Raw genomic sequence first — 25260 nt, 5'->3', positions numbered from 1 at the left:
AACTTTTTCATCAATATTAGTGAATCATTTACTTAAAACTAGCTCTTTTCTCTTAATGAAGTTACTTGTAAGTTAGTTTTGTCTTTGCACTAGAAACAAGACCATAAATGGTAATGTTTTGTGGTTTTGCAGTGAAGATGGATGAATCTCTAGATTACTTGAGGATTTAAAATTGTTTCACCTTCCTTACATTTTAAAAGGAAGTTACAGTCCTAACTTTATGATACTGGGAAACACAAAATCGGCGACAAAGTAATAAGGTCCTACTGAAAAACCCGAGGCACATCCAAGGCTTATCCAGCTGTCAGCAGGAGTTGGAGACTTCTCAGAGGATTTTATTGGCAGCCTTGCATAAAACCTCAAAATGTCCCACAGACTGTCCAAGTCGCAGTTTTCTCATAAACCTGTCAGCAAATCTCCTATCAAAACAATGAGTCACACTGAAATTAATAGTCTTGACACAGTTTTATGACTTAACGTCGAGAAAAAGACAATGATTACGGCACACTGGGCCGTGCCTGCAGCCATCTTTATGACTCTGGCTTTAGTGACCACATGACTGGGACTCTGTTGAGTAAAACACTGGAGGGGGAAACCAAGCAAACAAGCTGGAGAAAAGTGTCAGAAATAAAACACTCACCACCAGATCAGGGAGGCATTTGTCACATGTAAGCTGATATCGGTGCAGGTTTTCAATTAGGCTTCGGTTATTTCCTTATAAGCTCTACAGGAATAAATTAGACTCATGCCGACTTGTGCTGCTAATGAGCCGCAGGACAAATGAAGACATTAAGAGAGGGAGTCGCTAGAAGGCACCGAGATACATCACAATCCAATAAAACTGCGACGTGTTTGCTTGCTAGATTATGCTGCAGAAAGAGTGGCTTTATGACAGCTTAACAGAAGAAGTGAGAAAATTATTTTTGCTGCTCATTCTTCGTCCAACAGCGCACCGCAGGCTGGTGCTGGATGTGAAAATCCCTCCCTCAAACTTTTAGAGACTTGTTTAAAATTCAGCTGATGCATGAAACAAATCGTTTTTCACTCGCCAAAGCGCAGCATGCATGCATCATCGGGCTGGGCCAGAACCACACTGATCGGCTAATGAATGTGGCGCTCCCTAAAACTGTTTTGCACAGAGAATCTGTGATAAAATAGGGGATATGAAATTACTGGCAAACTGCCACATGAAGCTCAGGAAGTCAGAAAGGATTCAGTGGGGATAAAGCATAATATCCTTCATTTTTCATATCACTGATGCAGCGGCATTACAGTATTTTGGCAGATTTGACTGCTAAATATCAAGGAAGGGTAAGTTTTTCCTAGAAAATATGCAAAATTACATCCTTCACTCACATACCAGGATCTGAAGGACAGATTATGAATTAGCACAGAATAAGACCACAATGTCAAAGAGAGAGTAGAAAATAAAATATGTCTTTACTGAACCATAAACTGAACATCATGCAGCTAAATGCAGATTATGTGGATCAAGGGGTGGACGATGTGGACTTAAAGTTTTATCATGATATTTTGTGTTACTACTGTGATAATGATAAAAGTGATTTATTACTTCCTTTTTAGCAATCATAACCTCACAGACATGATTACTGCTCTTGTAAAATGTGACCATTTGTAAAGAAGTGTGATTCATGCACACAGTAACTACATTTAATCATATTTTCATATTTATTCATACTATCATTGAAAAAATAGTGAAGAAAATAGTAACAATCCTCACACCGTCTCCCAGCATCTGAACCTCTTCAAAGTCTCGGGTTAAACTTTATTTTTCTTGGAAATATGCCCACATCATGGAGAAAGTTATCTTTGTTTCAAGAACGACTGCTTCGGACTCATTCCAGTGGTTGATGAAAATGCATATAGGATTCATGCACATCATGGGTGCAGGGTTTCCCTCAGTGTATTATAAGTCTGGCGGGTCAACAGGCTTTACTTGTGCACCCACCAGGCTTAGAATTGATTACATTTTTTTAATGTTTGCATTTTTTATATACTTCATAGTTGGTGTTCAGGTATCAATCTTTCAATAACAAGTAATTATGGATATTTTCTAATTCCCTCTCAACTTTAAACATGTTTTAAGTCAAAAACACAACGGCTGCTGGATGAACGACTGCCCGGCCCCCCAACCACCAAGCTTAGCAAGTTTTCTGGGGGAAACCTTGGGGTGTATGTAAACTTCTGACCAGCTCGGTGGCCAACAGCAAGCAGAAAATATGTGCAAAAGTGGGTTAGTGGACAGAACTTACATGTGTTACATTAGTTCAACAAGAATGATACACAAGAAACGTTAATGAAGGGAGGCTTTATACACACTTTCATGGTATGAAGATTGCTATTTTCCAGAAAGATTAACAGCCACTGGCAGTATGCAGTGTTTTGGGCCGTCCCAGAAGAAAGAGGATCATTATGAAAAGATCTCGTCAATTGTTGGCTTCAAAAATGTGGCCCCAGGTCAAACTGTCAGAACGATTTAAAAAGGGCTCTTTCATTGGTTTTGGAACAAAAAAAATCCTTTAAATACAATTTCAACAAATCTCAGGATGGAGTTGCTGCAAAGTCACAACAGCAAAAACCTTCTGCAACGAACCAAATAACCAGAATGCAGCACAAAACGACACACGATCAGAAAAGCTGCTTGCACTTTGAAATGAATGCTCTGGATTCCAGACAGCAGAGATGCATCATCACAGGGATTATTGGTGCTATTTACCTTTTAACAGCACTGAATGCATGCAGTAAGCATTTACTTGCTCCAAGCTGCAAAGGTTTGCTTGCACCAAACTTATAAAGTAGTGAAATCTCATGTAGGTGCTTTAAAATGTCATTCTATAAAAAATAAGGAAATTTCTGAACTTCAAAAGTTGAAAATTTGGAAGAAAAAAATTCTCAGAAATGTTTAGATGGATCTCTGAGTTCCGAAAGTTGCTATTTTTTAAATGAATCTCTTTTTTTTTTTGCAGAATATTATTCTTGTTAAATAGAAAATGCACATGAGGTTCACACAAATTTTCACATGTATATGCTTTGAGTCACATGAAAAAGCCCATGTACTGATGTGTTTTTGGAACATTTCATGGTAAAAACACACCTGATTTTCATGTTTTCACATGTGCTACACTAAAATCAAGGTGAAATAAATGATAATAAATTGAGTTAAATTAATAGAAATATTAAATGTTTACATTTTAACAGCACTGATTGCATGCATTTAACATTTTTACACATTTATTTGCTCTAAGCTGCAAAGGGTTGCAGCTTATAAAGCTGTGTAATTGTATGTAGGCGCATTAAAACATCATTCCAAACTTTAGCACAGCATTCAAACCCCAACAGCGAGAATAAATTATGAAAACAGAAAACATATTAATCTGCAAACAGCTCCAAGTAGGACAGGAACCCTGGTCTGTCTGGTACTTGCACCATATTTCTGTGTAATCATTAACTTTGCGATAGCCTCCTACTGCAAAGAAATAGGGAGTAAAGGTCCAGCATTTATAACCTTTCACGAGTTTACTGCCAGAACAGAGCCCGGTTTCACAAGCAACATGCAGGCGAGTGGAAATAGATACATTTCTGTTGGGTAATCAAGCTGCATGGGAACGGTGAAGTGGTTTAATTCTTTTACTCAGTGTTTGGGTAAAGGTGTAATGGGTGTGTGGTTTGTAGAGTAAAGTTGAACTTACTTGATAAAGCATCTTGCACCTTCAAAGGTAAATCCCTCTTCCCATCCAGTGGGTAGGTCTGTGTGATGAGGAAATAAAGATAAAATAAAATATGTCAACATAGTTCTGAGGAAACGTGTTTGGATACGAAATCTCAGGCTACTAGGGCTGTAGTGATACAATAATCTCACGATACGATACACAATATTCTGCTCATGATACGATATATATTGCGATATTCAGCAAACGATACAATTCAATACACTTTTGCGATTTTCTGAACAATTTTAGAGGGACAGAGTGATTTTGGTGACATTTTGTGACTGTTATAGAGTTGGATTGAATTAATTTAACTGAAAACTGATTAAAAGCACCAACTACAAAATATCTGGCTCTGTTTGGACATGGACACAGACTTAAAGTCGACAGCTGGACAAAATGAATCAAATAAGTGTTGAGAAGACATGTTTCTTTTAATTGAAACAGTACAAACTGTAGTTTACATGCGTTTGTAAAGTAAATAACGTGGACCAAGTACCCTGCTCTAAATACGTTTTTAACCTTGACACTAAACATCTGAAGGAATCGCTCTAAGCCTGATGACCTAATCACTCTCCTGGCGAAGCAAGCAGTGAGTGAGCAAGGTGACAGTTGAATGTTATGATACTTGCGGATGAATATCGATTTTTTTAGGAAAGAAAATATTGATATATATCGCAAAATTGATATTATTACACAGCCCTACAGGGTACATTTCACAACTTTATAGTAAAAAGATTTTAGATGCTTTCTCTCTCTCTTTTGTATTGTGAAAACTGATTCCAGGCAGAAGTGTTAACGTTTAAAAAGTTAGACTACACTGCTAAAAAAATTCCTATATAATAGTATTTAATAATTTGACTGAGATGCCACAGAATCTCAGCCAAAGAGTCCAGAGATTCTTTGGCTGTGCACTGCAATAACACAAACTTTCACCCAGCGATTTTGGTCTAGTTTCTGATCTAGCTTATGTTAGTACCCTTGAATTAACTAACATACAAGTACCTTTTCAGCAAGATATAGGAGCTTTTTTAAGTAAATAATTCCATACTATTAATAAAAAAAAACTGTTAGCTCCACTGGCTGATTATTTCACAAGACATTTTTTTCTGTTTATTTCAAGTGTAATACAAAGTTTGCATCAAACTAAACCAAAATTACTTGGTAAGATTTTCTGAAGAATTGGTTAACGTTAGAGATGCACCAATTCCAGTTTTCTAACCGATCACCAATATCTGAAATACGACAAAGTACTAAGGCAGTGTAGAAAGAAAGAAAAAGAAACGTAGTAGTAAATTTCTGCAAAAAATCTCAGACATTTTCTATAAAAAAAACTGGGAAATTCCTGAGCTCCAAAAGTAAAAAAAAAAATTGTGAGATAAAAACTCAGAAATTTTAAGACTAATTTCAGAAATAAAATATAAAAATATGGGAAATTCCTCAGTTTCAGAAGTCAAAATTTTTCTATAGAATTTCTTAGATTCATCTCAAAATAGTTTTTTTGCTGGAAGATTTCACAACTTTTCTATCAAAAAATTACTGTATTTTGTTAATTAGTTCCATGCTTTATTCAACCTTTAGTCACATATCTGCACCACATATGATCAGATTGTCTTCATGTGAAGATCAGGTGATCGTATTCAATGTGTCAAAGAAAATCCAATTAATATTCACACATCAAAATCACATATAAAAACCATTTACCACATGAAATATGTATATATTCACACAAATCTTCACATGTAAGTGAAAGGAGTTGCATGAAAAAACAAAAGTATACGTGTGTATATGGAGACATTTCATGGTAAAAACCCTTTTAATTCCCATTTTTTCACATATGATACTCATAAATTAAGGTTAAATAAATGATATGTTAACAAGAATATTGAACATATTAAAACTAAAACTGCACTTCTATTTTATATAAGATAAATACAAATGTTAATATAAAGTATATATTTAACCTAGAAATAATCATGATGTGGAGCCCAAATTGTTGCTCCTGTTAAGTTTTAAAGTTCACAAGTTTAAAGCTGACAAGCAGTTTTATATAAACACAATTACATTATGGTAAACATTTCTATTTTTTAAGACACTAAAACTTTTTAATTTTTACTTTAGATCATCATATATTGAGAATCACAATTTCCAAGTTTTATTCAGCTTATAAAATGAAAGTAAAACTCTAGTTTCTGTTGGTTTTAGCATCTGTGCTTTTTAACATTTATACTTTGTTGGACAGCAGCTTCTTGAAACACAAATATAGCATATTTCAAGGTCTGTATCAATTATTTTTATCATCACCTTATGTGTCTTCTACTTTCTTGACTTTAAAACAAAACAAATTTTTCAATTCAGCTTTATTTTACTCAACCAGCAGTACCAAACTCAAGATTTATTCACTAAAATAACAGGATAATAGAAGCATGTTTCTGCTACAAACTGAAAATGAAAACATTGGACTGTGTTCTTCCTGCTAAAAATGTCAATAAACAGTTATAAATGAAGTCGCCTGCATGAGTCCCTGAAGACTCTGTGGCTGTTTTTGAAATGTTTAAAGCTGAATGCAAAAATGCCACACAACAGGAAGCGGAAAGCCAAACAAAAACTAACAAACAGCACACCATGCTCCAACTCCTTATGTTGCTTCTTACATAAACATAATCGCTTCTCCTTTTACATGCCTTATTTAGGCAGGAAATCTGCTTTAAGCGACATTTTAAACTAACTTAGTGGTTCTTGACGCAGTAAAACATTTGTACAAACGAATCAACATTTTATCCGCAGGCGGAATGATGCCAGCTAAAACTGATATTTGCAGTTCTACAACAGGAGCGGATGTCTGATTAATTGCAATATTTAAAAGGGAAAACCCATTAACAGTGTGTTTTCAGGAAACCAAGAGTTAAATACTTTTACAGGAAATCAATTATCGTTAAACCTGGAACACTTACTTACAGACCGAGTAGAGACGGGAGAAAACTATGATGTCAGTGAGCATTAGGAGGGATTTTCCATCTAAACATGTTCTCATAAATCCCAAATCAATTCAACTCTGCCTCACAAAACCTCTTTAGTTTGATTCGAAAAGTTATTTGTGGAGGAAAGTTTATTAAAAGTACTTTTAATATGCAACAATAAAAAAATGTGTGTTTTCCTTTTACATTGTTAATGTATTTCTAATACTGACCAAGTGGTTAAATAAAAAATCTGCAGAACACGGTAATTTTTGTATCCATTAATTTGATTAATTGTCTAAATATTTGATAGAATAATCGATCACTTAAATAAAAGTTAGTTGCAGCTATGCTCATCTTTAATAGACTCCCTCACAAGTGACATAAAAAAATGATTCTTATCACTGAACTGTAAATTAATCATAATTCCAAATGTATTTATTGATGCTCTCTTTGAACAAACAGTGGAGTAAATACTAAATCCTGGTAATAAAGCCTGTTTTGTTGCCAGTTCAAATATAATTAGTCGGTATTTATTGCTGACATAATAAATCAAACTTATCATAATAAGAAATTCAATAAAGATACGACAAACTGCCTTTCTGCAGGGAGTCTGCATGTTCTCCCTGTAGTCTGATAAAGTTTGAGTTCCCGGTTAGCCGGTGCGTTTTGGACCGGGAGTTCAGCCCGTGGAGGAGTTTTCACACTCGCCTCATAGTCATGCAGCACGCTGGTTTGTTTTTATTTTGTTTTATTTTTTACAGCGATACAATGTATATCAAATGCTTTGTCTACTTAAAGTCAGGTGGAGTTGCATTGCAGCCACATGAGGATCAGAACAACTTATCCTGTTGAGCTCGGGCAACCAAAACCGTTTCTGTGGCGCTTATTAAAAACCCATTAGACACGAAATGGAAGAGCTACTAAAGCCACATAAAGTAAATCTCCCGTTTGTCCCCCTACGTCCAGCAGCAGAGATGCTGTGCAGAGGATCCAGCTCATCATGCAGGGCCGGTCCAATGCTGAATGAGGCCTTGATCAGAACATGTTCTAGGGGCCCCTCTTGCCGCTGCAAACATCAGCACCACTAACAGCATTTAACCATTTAGTGAAATCTGGGAGAGCGGGCCTACTTTAATTGACCAAGTAGTCAATTATAATTGTAGTTAACTAAAAGTTTTTTTGTGAACAAACGGAGCTAAAACTCCAAGATTAAACTCGCAGCATCAAATTGTTGCTATGGTAACAAAACAATCTAACTATGAAGATTGTTCTTTGAACTTTTACAAAGTAAACTTGCCATCTTCTTAAAATCTTAAATTTAAATGTTAATTTAAAATCTTTTAATTAATCTAGGCTAAAACCATTAAATCAAATTTAACAGTGTTGATATTCTCTTAGCAATTCTACACAAATTAGACGGCGTTTATTTTCTATTCAGTGAAAACAATCATATGTTGTTGCTACCAGCTGTCTGCTGTCAGAGGAACTACTTAAACACTCAGAAAGTTTTAAAATGTGTCTGCAAAACTATTTACATCATGCAAAGTATTTTAATAAGTAGTGGTGGAATGTATGTTACTGAACTAAATTACATCTGTACTTTACAGAAGTAGATTTAATTGTGGGTATTTTCGACTTTTACTCCACTACATTTTACGTTAAGTATCTGTCGTTTCCACCTTTATTATGTTTATTTATATATGTGTTGCGTTACAATCACATCACATTGCGTTTATTGGTTTGAAAACGTTTAAAAAACAGCTTTCAGGCCCAAGTTTTGAAAATGAAGTCAGGAAATTAAAATATTGTTCACTTTTATTGACCAGTTATAAGGGTGAATATAAAGTATTCTGTAACTGTGGCCGGGGAAATAACCAGAGTCTAATGTCCCTTTTTTCAAGGCAGACGTCTTTTACCTGAATGTGTTTAGTGCAGCTGAAATAACACGTTGGTTTTGCTTTGTGTTAAATAAAAACTTTGCAAGGTATAATCATTCCTGCTTTATTTGGCCTCCTGGCGTTTAACTCTGCAAGTCATCCCTGAAATTTTGATCCACAGAATCACAAGTTTAAGTGTAAACTTTGTCACAGAGAGTCAACACATTAAAAACATGCATAATTTGAAAGAATGTTCTTTAAAATGGCACAACATTATTGATTTACTAAGCAAAATATACAAAGAAACTTACTTTCACTCAAGTAAAACTATAAATGTAGTACTTTTACTTGAGTATAATTTTATCTGTTTATTTATACTTTTACTTAACTACTATAATTGAGTATTTTCTCCACATCTTCCCATAAGTAATTTGAATTTTGGTACATTTTGTGGAAAGGTTTAGCAGGAAAACAAAATGTAAGTTTTTGCAGCATGATGACAAAATATTAAAACCACTAGTAGAAGAAGTAAGTACTCTTAGTCTCTTAATTATTAGGATTATTAGGTCCTAATAATTAGGAAAACAGGAGTTTAAAGGCAATTACTAATGAATATATCATGTTGCACCAAAAAGAACAGCAGGAACTGATTTCACTGTCAAATACAGTGATTTTACAGGAATGTCTCATACAGAGAGGCTTTGTTATAAAATGGAATATCAAAGCCGTTGTAGATGGAAGAAAAAAGAGTATTCGTAAGTTTCCGCAAAAAAGTCATGATGCTTTTGGGTTACCGTATTTTCCGCACTATAAGGCACACCTTCAATGAATGTCCTATTTTAAAACTTTTTTCATATATAAGGCGCACTGCAGTATATATTATAATATAGGCGCATTTATAATGCGCCTATATTATAAGGCGCATAGAATAGATGCTACAGTTAGGGTTGCCTAACGATTTTTTCCGTACTCTACAAATGTGGATGTGTAATAGTAAAGAAATGGTCCCCGAGTACCTTATATAGAAGGCTGTCCCAGTCATCGTTTCACTCACGGTGTTGGTGTTGAGATATTGTGCCCAACTGCTTTCTGGGTAACACAATGTATAAATGTATAGGGGCTGGTCCCTTGGTTACCCTATCGAAGCACCCGGCATGAATGTCTAAAACCACTTTGTTGACATAAGGAATGTCAATAAAACAGTCCGACTCCAGTCGGCGAGGAGAGCTTTCCGCGACTGGGCCGGGGCGTGGCCGGACGATGGTCACCCTTCTCCGTTCGCGCACAGCATGTTTGTGAAGAACGTGGTGCTAAATGACCTGCAGGTGACCTGATTATCAGGTCGGTAGGTAGATAGGTCAGTCAAACTTTATTAACAAACCAGCGTTCTGACAATTATCCCAGCATGCACCACGCGCTTCTTCTTCTACGGGCGAAAATGAAGTCGGCGGCTGCTTACCGTAGTTGCTACACCTGTTGTGGCTCAATATTGGTCCATATATAAGGCACACCGGATTATAAGGCGCACTGTCGGCTTTTGAGGAAATTGAAGGTTTTTAGGTGCGCTTTATAGTGCAGAAAATACGGTACATTTTCAATTTGTCAAGTTCACATATCTTCTTATTTTTTAAGAAAAATTCTGAGATTAATCTCTAATTTTCTGAACTTTTTGGTGGAAATTAACTTTTCCTGTCTATAATGGCCCTAAATCACCTTAGTATTGTTGATATATTCCAGCCTACCAGCCAGATTAAAGCGCTGTGGATGTTGATGTAAACACAGCTAATCCCACAGGAATTCAACGTTTAGCGATGGGCTTACGTATTTCTTGATCTTTCAGAAAACACATAAAGAGTAGCTTACTCTTGATTACACACTAATTGTTTGTACCGTCGCTTTATAAATTCTCAAGTTACATTCGCAATCGTGATTTGACTGTCAGAAGTTTAGAGATTAATCTTAGAAATTGTATTGGAAAAACTTGGACATTTCTGAACTTAAAAAGTGAAAAGATTTTGACTTTTGAATCAGAATTTTTCACATTTTTTATAGATTTATGAGCTCAATCAAAAGAAATAAAATGGGTTTTTTTCTAGCAATTTTTTTTTACTTTTCAGACTCAAAATCTTTTCACTATAAGATTTATGAATTTAAAAAAATGAGTTGTTTTTTTGTTTTGTTTTACAAAGCTTTTTTTATTTTATTTTTTTACTTTTCTCGCTCAGAAATGTCCTTGTTTATTCTAGAAAATTTCTGAGATTTCTGAGTTTCTTGATGTAAATTAACAGATTTTGCCCCCGTCTCTAACGGCCATGCCCCGCCGTGGCATTGTTGATACTGAAACCTATCCTACCAGCCAGATTGGAGCGGTGTTGATGTAAACACAGCTAATCCCACAGGAACTCAGAGGTTAGCGGTGGGCTTTCAGAAGAAAGGAGAAAACATCAACATTAGCTTCCAACGCTGGTTACTGTTTGTACGAACCGTCGCTTTACAAGTTCTCAAGTTACGTTCGCCAGCGTGACGTCGTCAACTTCAGGTGACCGAGCCAACCTGAGGAGGAGGCTCGCGGGGAAGTGGCTCGAGCTCGGCCAACGGTCGGCTCACTTTCCACAGCACGAGCCCACTCATGCATTAAGAAAGGGATCACGGATGACAGAGCTCACCCCCCCCCCTCTCTCTCTCTTCCACTCTCAGCGTGGGAAGAATCGTGTTTTTATTTTCTGTTGTTTTTTTTTTTTCGGCTGTGAAACATAACACATGACGGCGGACGCGCGAGCCAGCCGTTGCGGTTAACTGAAACTTGACAGCTGAGTGACATTTCTTCTTCGTCTCCTTCTTACCTGGAGTTTTCCTGTGTCCGGTTATGATTGCTTCACCGCTCAACGGATGCAGCCAGGTTGTACTCTTGGCTTCTTCGCTGTTGAGACAGAGAGGGATAATAAATACAGCACATACAATAACGAGCCCTGACTTTTTTTCCTTTTTTGAGAGCTGAAAGACTTGAACTGGGTTAGTTAAAGGTGCGTTTACTTAATGAAGAAGACGCGTCCGTCCCGAGTAACCCCATAAGTCCAGGAAGACGGGAGAGCAGAAATCCACTCGGGCTGTAGCTCCGCCGCCATGTCTGGCACTAATGTATGACAGCGGCGCGGCGCCGCTGGTGCAGGCAGCGCGTACACGGAAACCGTGGCAACGGGGAAAGCTGAGAGGGGGCGGGAAGGAGCCCTTGGTGTGGGGCGGCCAGGTAGAAGGCTTCGGCTGCAAGAGATAGACTTTAGAATGGGCTTAGAGGGGCAGTAGCCCAGGGCTTCATTTATTGGGGGGCGACCCCAGATTATTATTATTATTTTTTAAATGAAGTTCTGCAAACATTTTTACTTTACATTTTTACTTTATATTTGTGTTCTAAATCCCTTTAAAAAAAGATTAAACTTGCAGTATGTAACTTTTATAAAATGAAGAGACCACTGAAGCCCATTAAAAACATCCTGGTTATTCCACCAAATATTGATTTATGAACTCTTCCTAAGTTGAAACATTAGTACTGTTTCTAAATGAGCATGACCTCATCTTCTTTGCATTATCTGAGCTCTGAAAGCACTGCATCTTTTTCCTTATTTTGACCATTTCTCATTTTCTGCTAATAAATACTGAATTTTTGCTTTGAATTTCGGAGACATGTTGTCAGTAGTTCATAGACTAAAAGAACAATATTCATTATACTCAAACATAGACCTATACAAAGTAAAATCAGAGAAACTGATCATTTTAAGTGATCTCTTAATTTTTTCCAGTAAAAAAAATATTATCAAATATTATTGAAACTGTCACAAAAGTCAGTTTATTTGAATTGTACATTTCAGCAACACACCAGTTCAAAGTGCTTTTCATTGTGAAAATATAAAGAAAACATTATATAGTCAACAGTTGTGAAAAACAATAATAATAGCATTTTGTCAACTACCAAAAGCATCAATACACATTAAACAGGTGGGTTTTCAGCTTTGATTTAAAGGAACTCAGTGTTTCAGTTGTTTTATAAATCAATCAAGTTTATTTGTATAGTACATTTCAGCAGCAGGGTATTCAAAGTGCTTTACATCAAAAAACACAAGAATAAGAAGACATAAAAACAACAATTGAGAAACTAATAACAGGCGTTACATCAAACATGTTGGTCAATGTTCCTTTTATTATGGTTCAAAAGCAACTTGAAGCAGGTGGGTCTGGATTTGAAGGAACTCAGTGTTTCGGCTGTTCTGCAGTTTTCTGGAAGTTTGTTCCAAATTTGTGGTGCATAGAAGCTGGATGCTGCTTTTACATGTTTGGTTCTGGTTCTCAGGATGCAGATCAGAACCAGAAGCCCTGAGAGGTCTGGAAGGTTTATAAGAACCTCTCCAACCCAGGACGCAGGTCTTAGCACTCTCAATCACCCTATGTGTGTGGTGCTGCTCATCCCTTCATCCCTCTTTGCTCTCTGCTACACTGCAGCTAGCATAACATGGTGTTAATGCTAATGGTAGTTAGCACTGCCAATGAAAACAGTTTTCCTGTAACTGTACATCATTTCTCCACCATTAGCATATTGAGCAACGAGTACATGAGGTTGACTGACAGCGTTAAGACCCACCTCCTGGCTCTGTTTGGTTGTTTTTGGTCGTAGTGGTGCATTTGTTCAGACAACAATAGTAGCTCAAGGAGGAGGTGGAGGAGATTGATCTTTTCAGATTTTTTGTCTCAAACTGTCACAACATGACAGTTTTAACAAATATTTTTTAAAAAACTATTTTAAAATAAAAGTTATGTATTGCACTGCAGTCTGCTGTGGCAGTATAAGACAGATAAAAAAATGTGGGAAAAAGATATAGATGCTTTTTCAATTGTATAAACTTTTTAAAACAATGTATTCTTTGACTAGATTAAACTTTAATCTAGTTTATGATTTGAAAACCTTTGCAAGGCTCTGGTTATGTTGCTTTGTTATATATTTTTTTCAATATTTTGTTTTTAAAAGAAGAAAATCTCTTCTTTTGAAAGAAACTGCAACAGAGCCCCAGGATAAAATTGATCTGCAGGATCCCATCAGGGTTTTCGTTTTTCACTGGAGACATTTCTGATGAGAGTCTCAAACCCCAGATGAAGCCATCAACAGATGGGGCCCCTTTATGCTGACTGCAGCCCCTGCCTTATAGCTGGAGCCACCTGGGACTCTGATCGCATAATTAGGCATTATGCTTCAAGAGTACAGCCTCCAAACAATCACAGGGTTCCTTTGTCTGGAAACTTACAGGATTTTTTTTGACTGTTTTTCAGGTCTGGTATTGAAACAGAAAATAATAAAAAGGAAAATGTATTTCCGGACTTCATTTCTTTCCAATTTGGGCTGCAAGTTTAGATTTGTGTAGCGTAATTTCAGTAGCAAGGCAGTTCAAAGTGTTTTACATAATAAAAACACAATAAAAACACAAAATTACAAAGTTACAACTAACATTCAATTTAGTAATCGATTATGCTACAAATCGTTCTGACAATTAATCGATAATTCCAGTGATTAACTGATTAATAGGATAAATAAAATTGGCAATTTCTCCAGATTTTTCATTTAACATCTTAAACCTTTTTACACAATGTTAGAAATACATTGAAATATGCAAAACAAATGATTCAGATTCTTTTTAAATAAGAAAGTTAACATTTTGTTGCATAAAATGCTATAACATAGTATTTGTTTTGCATATTTGAACCATGTGAAGCTAAAGCTATTGCACATGAGGAGCTTTTGGTAAAACATATTTACAGTCAAAGATGTTTGTCTGTATACATATTTTGGACAGTTTGGACTTAATTATTACTCTAAATATATGGGGGCTTTTTCAGCAAAATTACTTTTTTGAGTCTCTAGTTAACAATTAATCGATTATTAAATTAATTGACGATTATTTCAATAATTGATTAATCTGATTAATTGTTTCATCCCTACTTCTAATTAAATATAAGAAATTCCCAAAATTACTGCTGGATAATTTTGAGTAAGTTAGACCACACTAATTTAGTAAAATGTCTACTCCCACCTTTCATATTTTAGGCAAAGCTGTCTTTGGAACCATCAGATGAATGTAGACATTTCAGAAACAGATGTTACTCAGGTAAAAGAAGAGGTAAAATCCAAGTTTTTTTTCTTAGGAAAATAGTAGAAAAATTATATTTCAATTGAAATGTTTGGTTTTCAATGGCACTTGCATTTGAAATAAATTAAATTAATGTATGATCACTGTGGGCATTTGGTGTAAATTAAAATTAACTTATACTAAAAGTACAGTGTTAAGAAGTCTAAGTCTTTCCAGGGAATTTCTGGCCTTAAAATACTCAACCTTGTACAGACTGGAAGCTTCTTTCATTTACTCAGTTCAATCTAGAAACTATTAATATTCAGTCCACAAAAACTAAATTATACATTATAAAATTGAGCAACAAGACAAATCTTCTGTATATTGAACTTTTCCATATTTTGTCACATTAAAACTGCAAACATAGAGAAATATTTTGTTGGGATTTTATGTGAAAGTCCAACACAAAGTGCAGTACAATTGTGAAAATTATAAATGATTCAAAGAGTTGGAGTATGAATACTTTTGCAAGCCACTGTATTTGTTGCTTATGTCATAACTGAGAAGCACGCCCATGTTTTTAAACTCTACCTTGAGGTTTTTTTTCTTTTGCTTTTGTTATTGGGCACAGAAACTGCATCATCGGGCTTTGACTGCATCACAAAGCCAGGTCATCCAACACCACTGTGCCTGTTCTGTTGTTGCGCTGCCTCGCATTGTTCTCTGGGCTCACCAGCAGCCATGATGGGTGGTTCCAGAAGACGGACATTTCTCCCAAATAGACAGTCATACATTTAGTGAATAAAGCTTGAACAAAAACAGAAGCAGCTTGGGCGCTGACACTCGGCCAGGTCAACCATTTTTGTGTTCTGTTTACCTGGAGAGAAACATCCCAGATTTCCCCTGATAGTTGGACAATAATCCAAATGAAGACAGACGATACTGATCTCATAATCTCCTATTAACTTAGCCTCATATTACATTTAGAGGGAGAGATTTCCTGGAAATAAACAGCTGTAAGCTGATACATGATATGGCTTGAAAATAAAATTTCAGATTTCTTTCATACCTCCAATGCGCAATAAGGACATTTTAGACAGAAATAAAGAGAAAATTCTGCCAAAAAACTCAACATTTTTAGATTTATCTCAGAAATTTAAAAGAAAAAGAAATTGGAAGTTTCTGAGTTGGAAAAGTCAAAACTTTTCAACAGATTTTCAGAAGTCAAACATTTTCTATACAAAACTCTGAATTTCTGAGATTCACCTCAGAAATTCTCTAGAAAAACTTGGAGTCTGAAAAGTAATGTTCAAATGTCAAACATGTTCAACTTCTGAAATGCAGAAATCTCCAAGGATATTGAAGAAAAATATCTGAGAATAATCAGTTTTTTTTTTCTCAATCAGAAATGTCCTAATTTTTCTAGAGAATTTCAGACAATCTTAACATTTTTCAAAACAAGCAACCATAAAAATAACCCTTCTGTGGTGGCGGTTATTGCATGTGATCTTGAAACCAATCTATGATTGTAAAGGATCTGAAAGATGTTGCTCCTCACGTAAAACCTGAACTCCAATTCCTCTGAGCAGAACTTCAGCAGAAAAGGGAAGTGAAACCAACTTAACTTTGACACATTTTCCAAAAGTATGACCTAAAAAAAGTTTTTTACTGTAAATTCATTGATCATTTCTTCAGAAAAAAAAAAAAACTGCAGGGAGGATGTGTAGGATTTCACCGTTAAATCCCGGCGGTTCTGACATAACCAAACGTGAATGAAGGGGTTCTTCTTGGCGGAAACAGACATTTCTCAAATGCAGCCCACAGTTGCCAGGGTGAACAATGCTGCACTAAGCCACAGCTTATCATCCCCGCTGAAAAGGCCTAAAACGATTTCGCTAAAGTAGCTCCCTGAATGGAAGTGGGAAGCCGTGTTCGACCTTCTAGAGGAGGGATAAGTACAGAGCTCAGTCCATTTGGTGCTGAAGTGCCTCGGAAAAGTATTTATACCACCTGAGCACTTTCACATTTTGTTACATTACAACATGAAATCTTAATACACTTGAAATAAAACAAAGCTAACACGTAGAAATGCACCAATCTGATATTAACATCTTTAATGGTATTATTTATTTAAAAGAAGTTCTGAAAAGTTACATGTAAGTTTGTTTTGTCTGATTTCAAGTGTACTAAGATATTTCCATTAGAAACTAGACCAAGTGGTAAAAATACTTTCACAAGATATTAAATACTACAGAGAATTAAAACAAAAAGTTAAAGGGGGGAAAAAGAGAACTAGACCTGGATTTAAATGTCTTGCTGAGATACTAATGACTTACCAGAAATGGTTTGGCGTTTCATGCAAATACAAAATCAGATTTAGGGAAGACAGGTAAAAATAAATAAAAGGCAAATTGAAGAAATTTTATAAAACTTTCCAGTTATAAAGTCAGATTGAAGATGGTGAATTTTACTTCACGTACTAAAGGAAAACCTGTGTTTATACTGCAAAAACACAAACTCTTACCAAGTATTTTGGTCTAGTTTCTAGTTCAAATATCTTAGTGCACTTGAAATACAACAAAACTAACCTAAAAGCAACTTTTCTGCAAGAAATAGTAGCCTGTTTTAAGTCAATAATTTCTTAAAATTGTTGAAAAGTACTTGTTCTATTGGAAGATTATGTAATTTAAAGCAAGTAAAAATGTCTTGTTATAAGTGAAATGATCTACCAGAGACACTAGAACCGTTTCCCCATTATTAAGAAATTATTTAACTAAAACAAGCTGCAATATCTTGCTGGAAAGTTACTTGTAAGTTAATTTTGTCTTATTTCAAGTCAACTAAGATATTTGCAATAGAAACTAGACCAAAAATAGTTATGTGTTGATCGTACATGACAAACATATAGGATAATCACCGCGAGCCACAGAGCTTTATGTAGTTGGGATTGTGCAATGCATTCTTATGCAATTGCTCAATGCTGAGCAACGCGTGGGTTCTGCCCTCTGCGACTCGGGCCAGACTCGAGACATGAGGCACAATGTAATGAGTAGCTGCACATTATGAGACAGCTGTTAGAGGCTTTGTAGCGGTGCCAGCTCAGGAGAGAAACCTCGTTCCTGTCTGAGCTGAGTGAAGTCGCTCCCATTTACACTGGAGACACTTCAGCACTCAGCTCTCCACCTTCGACGGGATCAACAGGATTTTTATGTTTTAGTTATAATTCAGAATGGAAACAAAATGGGGAGATGTAAGTACGGAAGATGATTAGGGCCACTGAAAGAAAAAATAATAATAATCCAGACTTAATTCTCAGAATATTTACTTTAATCTCAGAATTTTTATATCAAAATAAGAACTCTGAGTTAAAAGTCTGAATTTTAAAAATTCTGATTTTTTTTTTTTCAAAATTCTGATTTTACGAATTTTGACTTTAAATTCAGAATTCTGACTTTAATCTGAAATGTTACCAAAAATTAGAATTCCGAGTTTAAAATCAGAATTTAGAAAATTCAGAATTGATCAGAATTCAGACTGTTTTCATAAAATTCTCAGAAAAAAAGTCAAAATTTCTCAGAATTTTGATTTTAGTCACAGAATTTGGATTATGATTTTTGTTAAAACATATGGGAAAAAAAAGACTTACTTTCTTGTAAAAATTTCTCCAGATCCCAACTTAGTTTTGCGAGATCTAAGGAGACATAATGAAATAGTCGCATAACATTTATATGAAGCTGAAAATATATGTGTGAGTAAATCTGACTCGGCTACATGTGTCATTTCAGGAAGAATTTTCTGCAAACTATTGTGTTAGTTTATTTTGTTCTTTTACAGTTTAAATAAACATCTAACATGAATAAAAAGCACTAGTTGGAAGAAAAGTATCTTATTTACACCACCCCTTCTCTCAAAAATATATTCACTATGCCAGAGGTGTCAAACTCATTTTCATTTTGGGCCAAATTAAAAATCTGAATGTTCTCAAAGGGCCGGTTGTGCCAGAATGTATTGATAAAAACTAATTGTTAAAATATAAATAAATAGCTATTTCAGCATTCAATAAGTGCTATACTAAAATTAAATATTGAACATTTTTCCACACTGATCAGTCCATCCAGTATTTTGTGATTGTTTTTGTTTTTTTGGAATCAAAATCCCAGATTTTGTGGTTACAAAGAAATATTTATATCTGCGCTAATGTGTGTTTTTTAATGTGACTACATTAAACCGAATGTTTTTCGCCAATTTTGAGAAAAAAATTTCAGTAAAATCAGAAAATTGTGGGAATCTGCTGATTTTGTGTGAATTTTGCGTGAAGTTTTCAGATTTGTGAAAAGCTGGAGGAACTTATTGATGTAATTTGGAGTCTAGAGACCCACATAAAAATATGCAGCGGGCCAGATTTGGTCCCCGGGCCTCAAGTTTGACACATGTGCTTTATACACATGTGGTAAACTTAACATGGTAACCTTTGAGAAGGGAACACAAAATATATGTTCCAAATCATGCGGTTTGCACAGCAATTCTACTAAATACAAAAGACAGACTACTCAATTTAAAGAAAGCAACAAGAAATCCTCTAAAAAGTCTCTCTTTCATCCTTCTGGCTTTCAGAAATTAGAAATACCTGCCTGGAAACAGGAAGCCAAATCCGATTACATGACAAAAGAATCAGGTTTTAAGGTGTATGTAAATATCTGGTTTCAGTTGAAGCGAATGTAAACTCTTATTTCTCACAGTAGAGCGCTTTAAGTCCATAACATAAAGTCATCCGCGCCTCCCCAGTCTCAACACATGGTATCATTTGATCGGCATGCATAAACCACAACCCAGGACGGCTATTATGGCGAGGCAAGTCAGCAAACCAGGTTAATGGGCAACTCTGGAAAAATCATTTAACAGTTAATTTATTTACATGATTGGGAGACGTCTGTAGGAGTTTTAAGGTTTAAGAAAAGGCCTGAATGAAGTGTTTTTTTCTCACAGTTGACCTCTTAATCACTAAACACGCCTCCCTGAATCACAGTTAGTCACTTCAGAAAACAACCAAACCCTCCATCAGCTCACTATTCACCACCATTCACAGGCTAAATCTATTAAATATGCTGGTATGATCTAACTCAAATGTTTTCCTTACAGCTTTCCATGAGATTTAAAATCATTTAATGTTCAACAGATACAAACGCAAACTAGAGGAAACATATGAAATAGGTGCAGTAATATGAAGAGCAGACCCACAACGGCTAAGTTTTGGCAGGCAGGAAGTTGTGAAGCTGCTTCTGATTTTGTGGGTTTTTGCCTGATGGCAGCAGATCAAAACGTTTACGTCGACTGTGTTAAGCATTTCTGAGTAAGTTGCAGAGGTTTGCTCCAACAGTAGCTGACCATATAATCAGAAAAACTGGAAATATAAAAATAACTTTGCTTAACTGAAGCATAATAACTGTGAAAAAAGCTGATTTTCAATCAAATATTTTGGCACTAGGATAGAATAATTTCCACTGGCCGTATAATTGAACATTTTGACATTTCTAAAATAAATCTGCTTAATGGAAACATGATTTTTGAAAAACTCTTGTTTTTACATGGTGCTAGGATTTGACCAAGCAATTTTTAAATCTGATAATTCGAAAATAGACTTGCTTCATGAAAACATGCCCATTTAAAAAAAAAAACAACTTGTTTTTAAATAAAAGGTTTTGGCACTAGTATAGCTGCATTTTCACTGCCTATATAATTGTGCAAATTTTATTTACAAAAATAAATTTGCATAATGAAAAAAAACAACACCTAAAAAGACCTCTTCTTTTTCGATAAAAGTTTTTGTGTGTGGATGAGTTGTTTTTTTTGGCCATATGAAAATTGGTTTATTTCTCAAAACCACAATGGAAACACTTTTTTTGCATGAAAAGAGTTCCATAATAAACAACTGAATGTTGCCACTGGTGCAAACAATGAAGTAGAAAAAGACAGGAATCATGGGGTGACATATTTTTAAATGACTTATCACGAAAACAAACTTATTCACATGTGATTTTAATTGTTACTTATTTAAAGGAACTTCCACAATTGCAAAATTCTGTTTTTCTGATAGAAGTTTTGCGCACATTTATAATGGAAACTAGACAAAATTTTTTTTACTTTATGTTAATCTCAACCCCCCCAAATTAGGTGAGTTATGAATCTGAACAATATTCAAGTATTTGAAAAATTATGAAGTCGACATGGAGTTATTGAATAGAGGACATAATAAACCTACAATGCATCAGTTCATACCTGTTGATTTGTAGGATTACCTACTGACGTCCTGCTTTTGCATTAGTAAAATAATTTTTTCTTAGTGGCCAGGGCATCAGCCCTGGGGCCCACACCCTATTAGATCCGGCCCTGGTCATATGTTATGCTTGTCTTTAAGGCTGTAAACATTATGACAGTTTATACGTAACATCATTCAGTCCAAGGTTGTTATAGTTAACTAAAACCAACAAAATGACAAAAACTGAAATTGAGAAGACTTTTTTGTCAACCGAAATTAATAAAAACCGTATCTAATGGAGAAAAACTATAACTAACTGGAACTATAATATAGGTTTCTAAAACTAACTATGACAAAATTATAGATATGATGTAATTCGTTTTTGTGTTTATGAAACCATTTATTAGCCTTTCAGACTGACCTGAAATTGATTTCTTCCCCCATTCAAGCAGTTTAAGTCAGCAGTTGGTAAGTTACTCCATACGCCTCCACTTATTCTAATCCGCAAAATCTGGGACAAAGCACCAGATTCAGTTTGTTGTTTAACAATAATTGAACACATTTTATGAAAATGGCATTTTCTGTAGAGTATTCATTACCCAATTGATGTAAACATAATCACAATAGAATACCGTTTTGAAAAAAATTAACCAAAGTATGTTTTAATACTAACTGAACTAAAACTAAACAATATTTAATTAATAAAAACACTGTAAAAATGAATTAAAGCTGAGTTGTCGCAACGAAATAAAACTAAAATGAAAACTCTGGTTCATATTTTGTTGTAAACTCAAGATTCTCATCTGTTGAGTAACTAAACCAGCATACTTATGATTTTCTTCGACACGTAGTCTTCAGGCATTATTGGTTTAGACAAGGACCTCTGTGATTAGATAATGAAATTAGCCTGGCCCCGTCTAGCTCTCTCTGTGCTCCATAAACTACTTTATTAATTGCCATTTCCATGCAGAGTGCTTTAAAAGACGTCTACTGTAAATACTCCAGACACTGAATTATCTGCACATAGCAGGAGTGGGTCCTGCGCTGATTGCAGACGGTATCATTACTCTAAAGTTCCTGCTGTGTCATTTCAGTAATGGAGCATATTTTTATTCCAGATAAAGGGCCACTTAACATTGATCAGGGTCTTTAGCTCTACTTAGCAGCAAAGCGTAAATAAGCCCACACTGGAGTGATTCCCCAACATGGAGTGCTCATTACAGCCCATCACATGTGCTGACATCACAACTGGTGATGTGCTCCTGGTTTCATCTCCATGAGTGCACCGCTGCCCCTTCACCCTGCAGCGTGTGCTTATGCTTAAGTAGCAGATTGCAGATCAGTTCAGTGAAAACCACCTCAAGTGCAGGCTTGGAGTAGAGTCGCGAAAGCGTGATTATACAGTACATGTGAGGCTGTGCAAATATAAAAGAAGCTGAATAGACTGGGGTAAGATGAAATAAGATCTAATGCAATCAGCAATAAATTAAAACAAGCTCAATAACTTCCATTTTCTCTCTTTCTACCAAAAACTGGGTGATAAAACTCTTCAGTTTGGTGATTTGGTCTCAACTGGCCCTTTTTTTGAAGGACAATTTTGTTTACAGAAACTTCATTATTAATTTTATTTTGTTTATGTATCTTGGATAAAATGTCTTCCAGGTCCAGTGTAAAATGTTCATTTGAATTTAAAGTTTATTGGTTTTTGGGAATGTGTTCTTGCATTATTATCCAGTTACTATTTCAAAAATGATCGCAAAACAACAATATTATCGTTTATCACGATAACTTCTGGGACAATTTATCGTCCAACAAAATTTGTTACTGTCACAGGCACTTTTTCTCATCAAGTATATTCTATTTGTTGCATAAAATCTAATCGGTACAAGATCATTTTAATTGTTGCAAATCACAGCTAAACTTCTGTTTGTTAAAAGAAAAATGTCACAAACAAAACAGAGAGTCTTTCAAGAATATTTTGGAAGTGAAGATTAAGATTTGAAAGGGAATAAACCTCTAAAACTGCGTCCTTGTTTCAGAATAAAATATGCTTTCCTCAAAGCTATCTGGTCACATGATCAATGTTTTTAACATTTTGTAGAAACAAGGGGAGGCTAAACTTACCAGAGTCTCCTCTATTGATAAAAAAAAAAATCTCTTTAATCGCACAAGTTGATGCAGCCTGCTGTATGGCGGTTCAACCACAACATCTGTTGGCGTCTGCAGTATTTACGATGCCTCAGCGTGTTGTTGTCCCCTGATGACACACATATCCTGTGTCTGATGGGAAAGCATAGCAATGAGATGAGTAGGTCATGAGCGTCTTCTCGGGGCACCGAGGGTCATGTGAGCGACAGAGAGAAGCGTTCCGGGTTTGGAATAATTCTTCAAAGCAGATGGTAGGCACTCCTCAAGGACAGCTCTGATGTTAGCCGATGACTCTGGGAGGATAAAGTCTCCCAGAATAAATCCTCTTCCCTTAGCTTTGAGTCGCTGCTCCCCGTACGTTTAAGATTACAGTCGATTCATAATTCTGGGGCAGAAAGTGTGTCCAGCAAAGAATGTTAACTTCTTCTTCAGAGCTTTCTCTTAATTCTTGTTTAGATGATCTTTGTTGCAAAGACCATATCAACATATTTTTTCTGTGCCATCAAGAAGTATTTTTAGGTTGCCTTAAAGGGGATTTATTATGCAAAATTTACATTTTGCACATTTTCAAACTCTGGGTCTCTACTGGTTCTAGAAACGGGCCAAGCACTTAAAAAACAACAAAAAAACTTGTTTTTGGGTAAGAACTAAATGTTTTTTGGTGTCTGTTCAATGAGCCGTTTCAAAATCCTCTTGATTGTTAAACTCACATTCGATAGGCACTACGCCGTTACCTAGCAACACCAACAGAGTTCCACCCGTCACCTAGCAACTCTAGCTAAGCTCCAGCATGTCTGGTTTTACCGGTGTACAATGGCTACTGGAAAAGACACGTGTTTTGTTGTTGACTTATCATCCAGAAACCACTTGCTGCGTTCTTGTTAGTTGTGCAGGAGGCTCCACTTCTGCTTTTCAAAGATATACTGTGGTAAAATTGCATTTCTAGAGCCATTTTCACACTGAGTTGGGGGCGTGGCCAGCACTAGCTTATTTGGATTTAAAGTGACAAGACGCCCTAAAACAGCTGAGAGGATTTGAAAATAGCCAGAACTGGGGAAACTAAAATTAATTTGTGCAAAAGAAACATCATGAACATGTTCAAGGAAACATAATAGGTCACCTTTGAATATGTTGATAAATGCCCTTTAATTATTTTTAAAGACAAAAATAGTCAAAGTGAAGTGCTCCAGAACAAAGGAGCCCTTGACATCACAGTTTTACATATATTTATGCATGGACATCTGTTCCTGTTGAGCCTATTTTGGGCCTGCAGATTTTAAAATTCAAAGTCATGCTCTTGCTGCAACAATCATACAACTATTCTCATTATCAATTGGTCATCGCTGCCTTTCTGAGTTACCTAATGTTCTGCATGAAAGGGCGATCCGTTAGCGCACGCCTTTGCATTTCAGGGATTTGTGCTTGAGCATTAAACTCAGACAAAGGAAGTGATTGTGAAACATGAAATTAGTCAGCTGTTCTGTCTGCTAGCAAAGCTGATTCTTGTGTCATCAGGATTAATCATGTTACTTACTGCAGTAAGTGCATCTCTGAAAGCAAAACTATCAACTTCCACAGACAATATCAGCTTTTAGAAAACCTTGTCAGCACTCAGTAAATTAGATCCCTGAATCTGCTAACTTCCTAAAAGAAGCTGTCTATTGTGCATGAAAGCCACAATTTTTAGGCACTGAAACTGTAGGGTTGGCTCTAATCCTTCCCATCCTGTTTTTCTCTGCAGGAACCCGGAACTGAAATGTAGTTTCCCTCTGACTCACTGCCAGATTCTCAACTCACCTTGTCTTTTTAAATGTAGCTTTACCGGGTTTCAGTGTCAATCAACTCCGCTTCTAAGCCAGACTCAGCGCTCCCACAGAAAAAAAAAAGAAACAGCAGGAAGTGAGAATGGTTTTCTATCCATCAGGAAAGTAATATAGTAATGAAATTCCAGTCAGGACACATCAGAGTGCTGAAGCTGCTCCATTCAAACTCTGCAGTGACCTGTTCTTGTCCTCAGACAAAAGCTAATATCTACCAACACTGATGCAAACATGAACTGTTTCAAATCCAAAGGTAATTTAAAACAGATGGTGTGTGTCTGAATATGTTGTTACACTGCAAAAACACAAACGTATTAATGTATAGTTTCTGGTGCAAATATCTTAGTATGCTTGAAATAAG

At 35.8% G+C, this 25260-nt stretch overlaps 1 protein-coding gene across 14 annotated transcripts in view; it reads right to left on the bottom strand.

The window, feature by feature from the left end:
- The window catches only part of plekha5 (pleckstrin homology domain containing, family A member 5), a 132690-nt gene extending 120902 nt beyond the window's left edge, over positions 1 to 11788 (bottom strand). For 6 of the 14 annotated variants that reach the window (XM_015051425.1, XM_015051424.1, XM_015051422.1 and 3 more), the window contains exons 1-3: positions 11599 to 11788; positions 11409 to 11485; positions 3711 to 3768 (exon numbers count right to left, since the gene is read on the bottom strand). In XM_015051425.1, the coding sequence (XP_014906911.1) occupies positions 3711 to 3768; positions 11409 to 11485; positions 11599 to 11690 (227 nt within the window). In that variant the 5' untranslated portion in view covers positions 11691 to 11788. The remainder of the gene's footprint in view (positions 1 to 3710; positions 3769 to 11408; positions 11486 to 11598) is intronic. The other 8 variants (XM_015051427.1, XM_015051430.1, XM_015051429.1 and 5 more) reach the window with 3 other exon arrangements.
- Positions 11789 to 25260: the final 13472 nt, after the last annotated feature.

The sequence above is a fragment of the Poecilia latipinna genome, unplaced genomic scaffold, assembly GCF_001443285.1.
Source record: "Poecilia latipinna isolate Pla-1442-1.1 unplaced genomic scaffold, P_latipinna-1.0 Scaffold1044, whole genome shotgun sequence".
Lineage (NCBI taxonomy): Eukaryota > Metazoa > Chordata > Actinopteri > Cyprinodontiformes > Poeciliidae > Poecilia > Poecilia latipinna.
The sequence above is the reverse complement of the archived record's forward strand: the minus strand, read 5'-3'. Positions and strand labels throughout refer to the sequence as shown.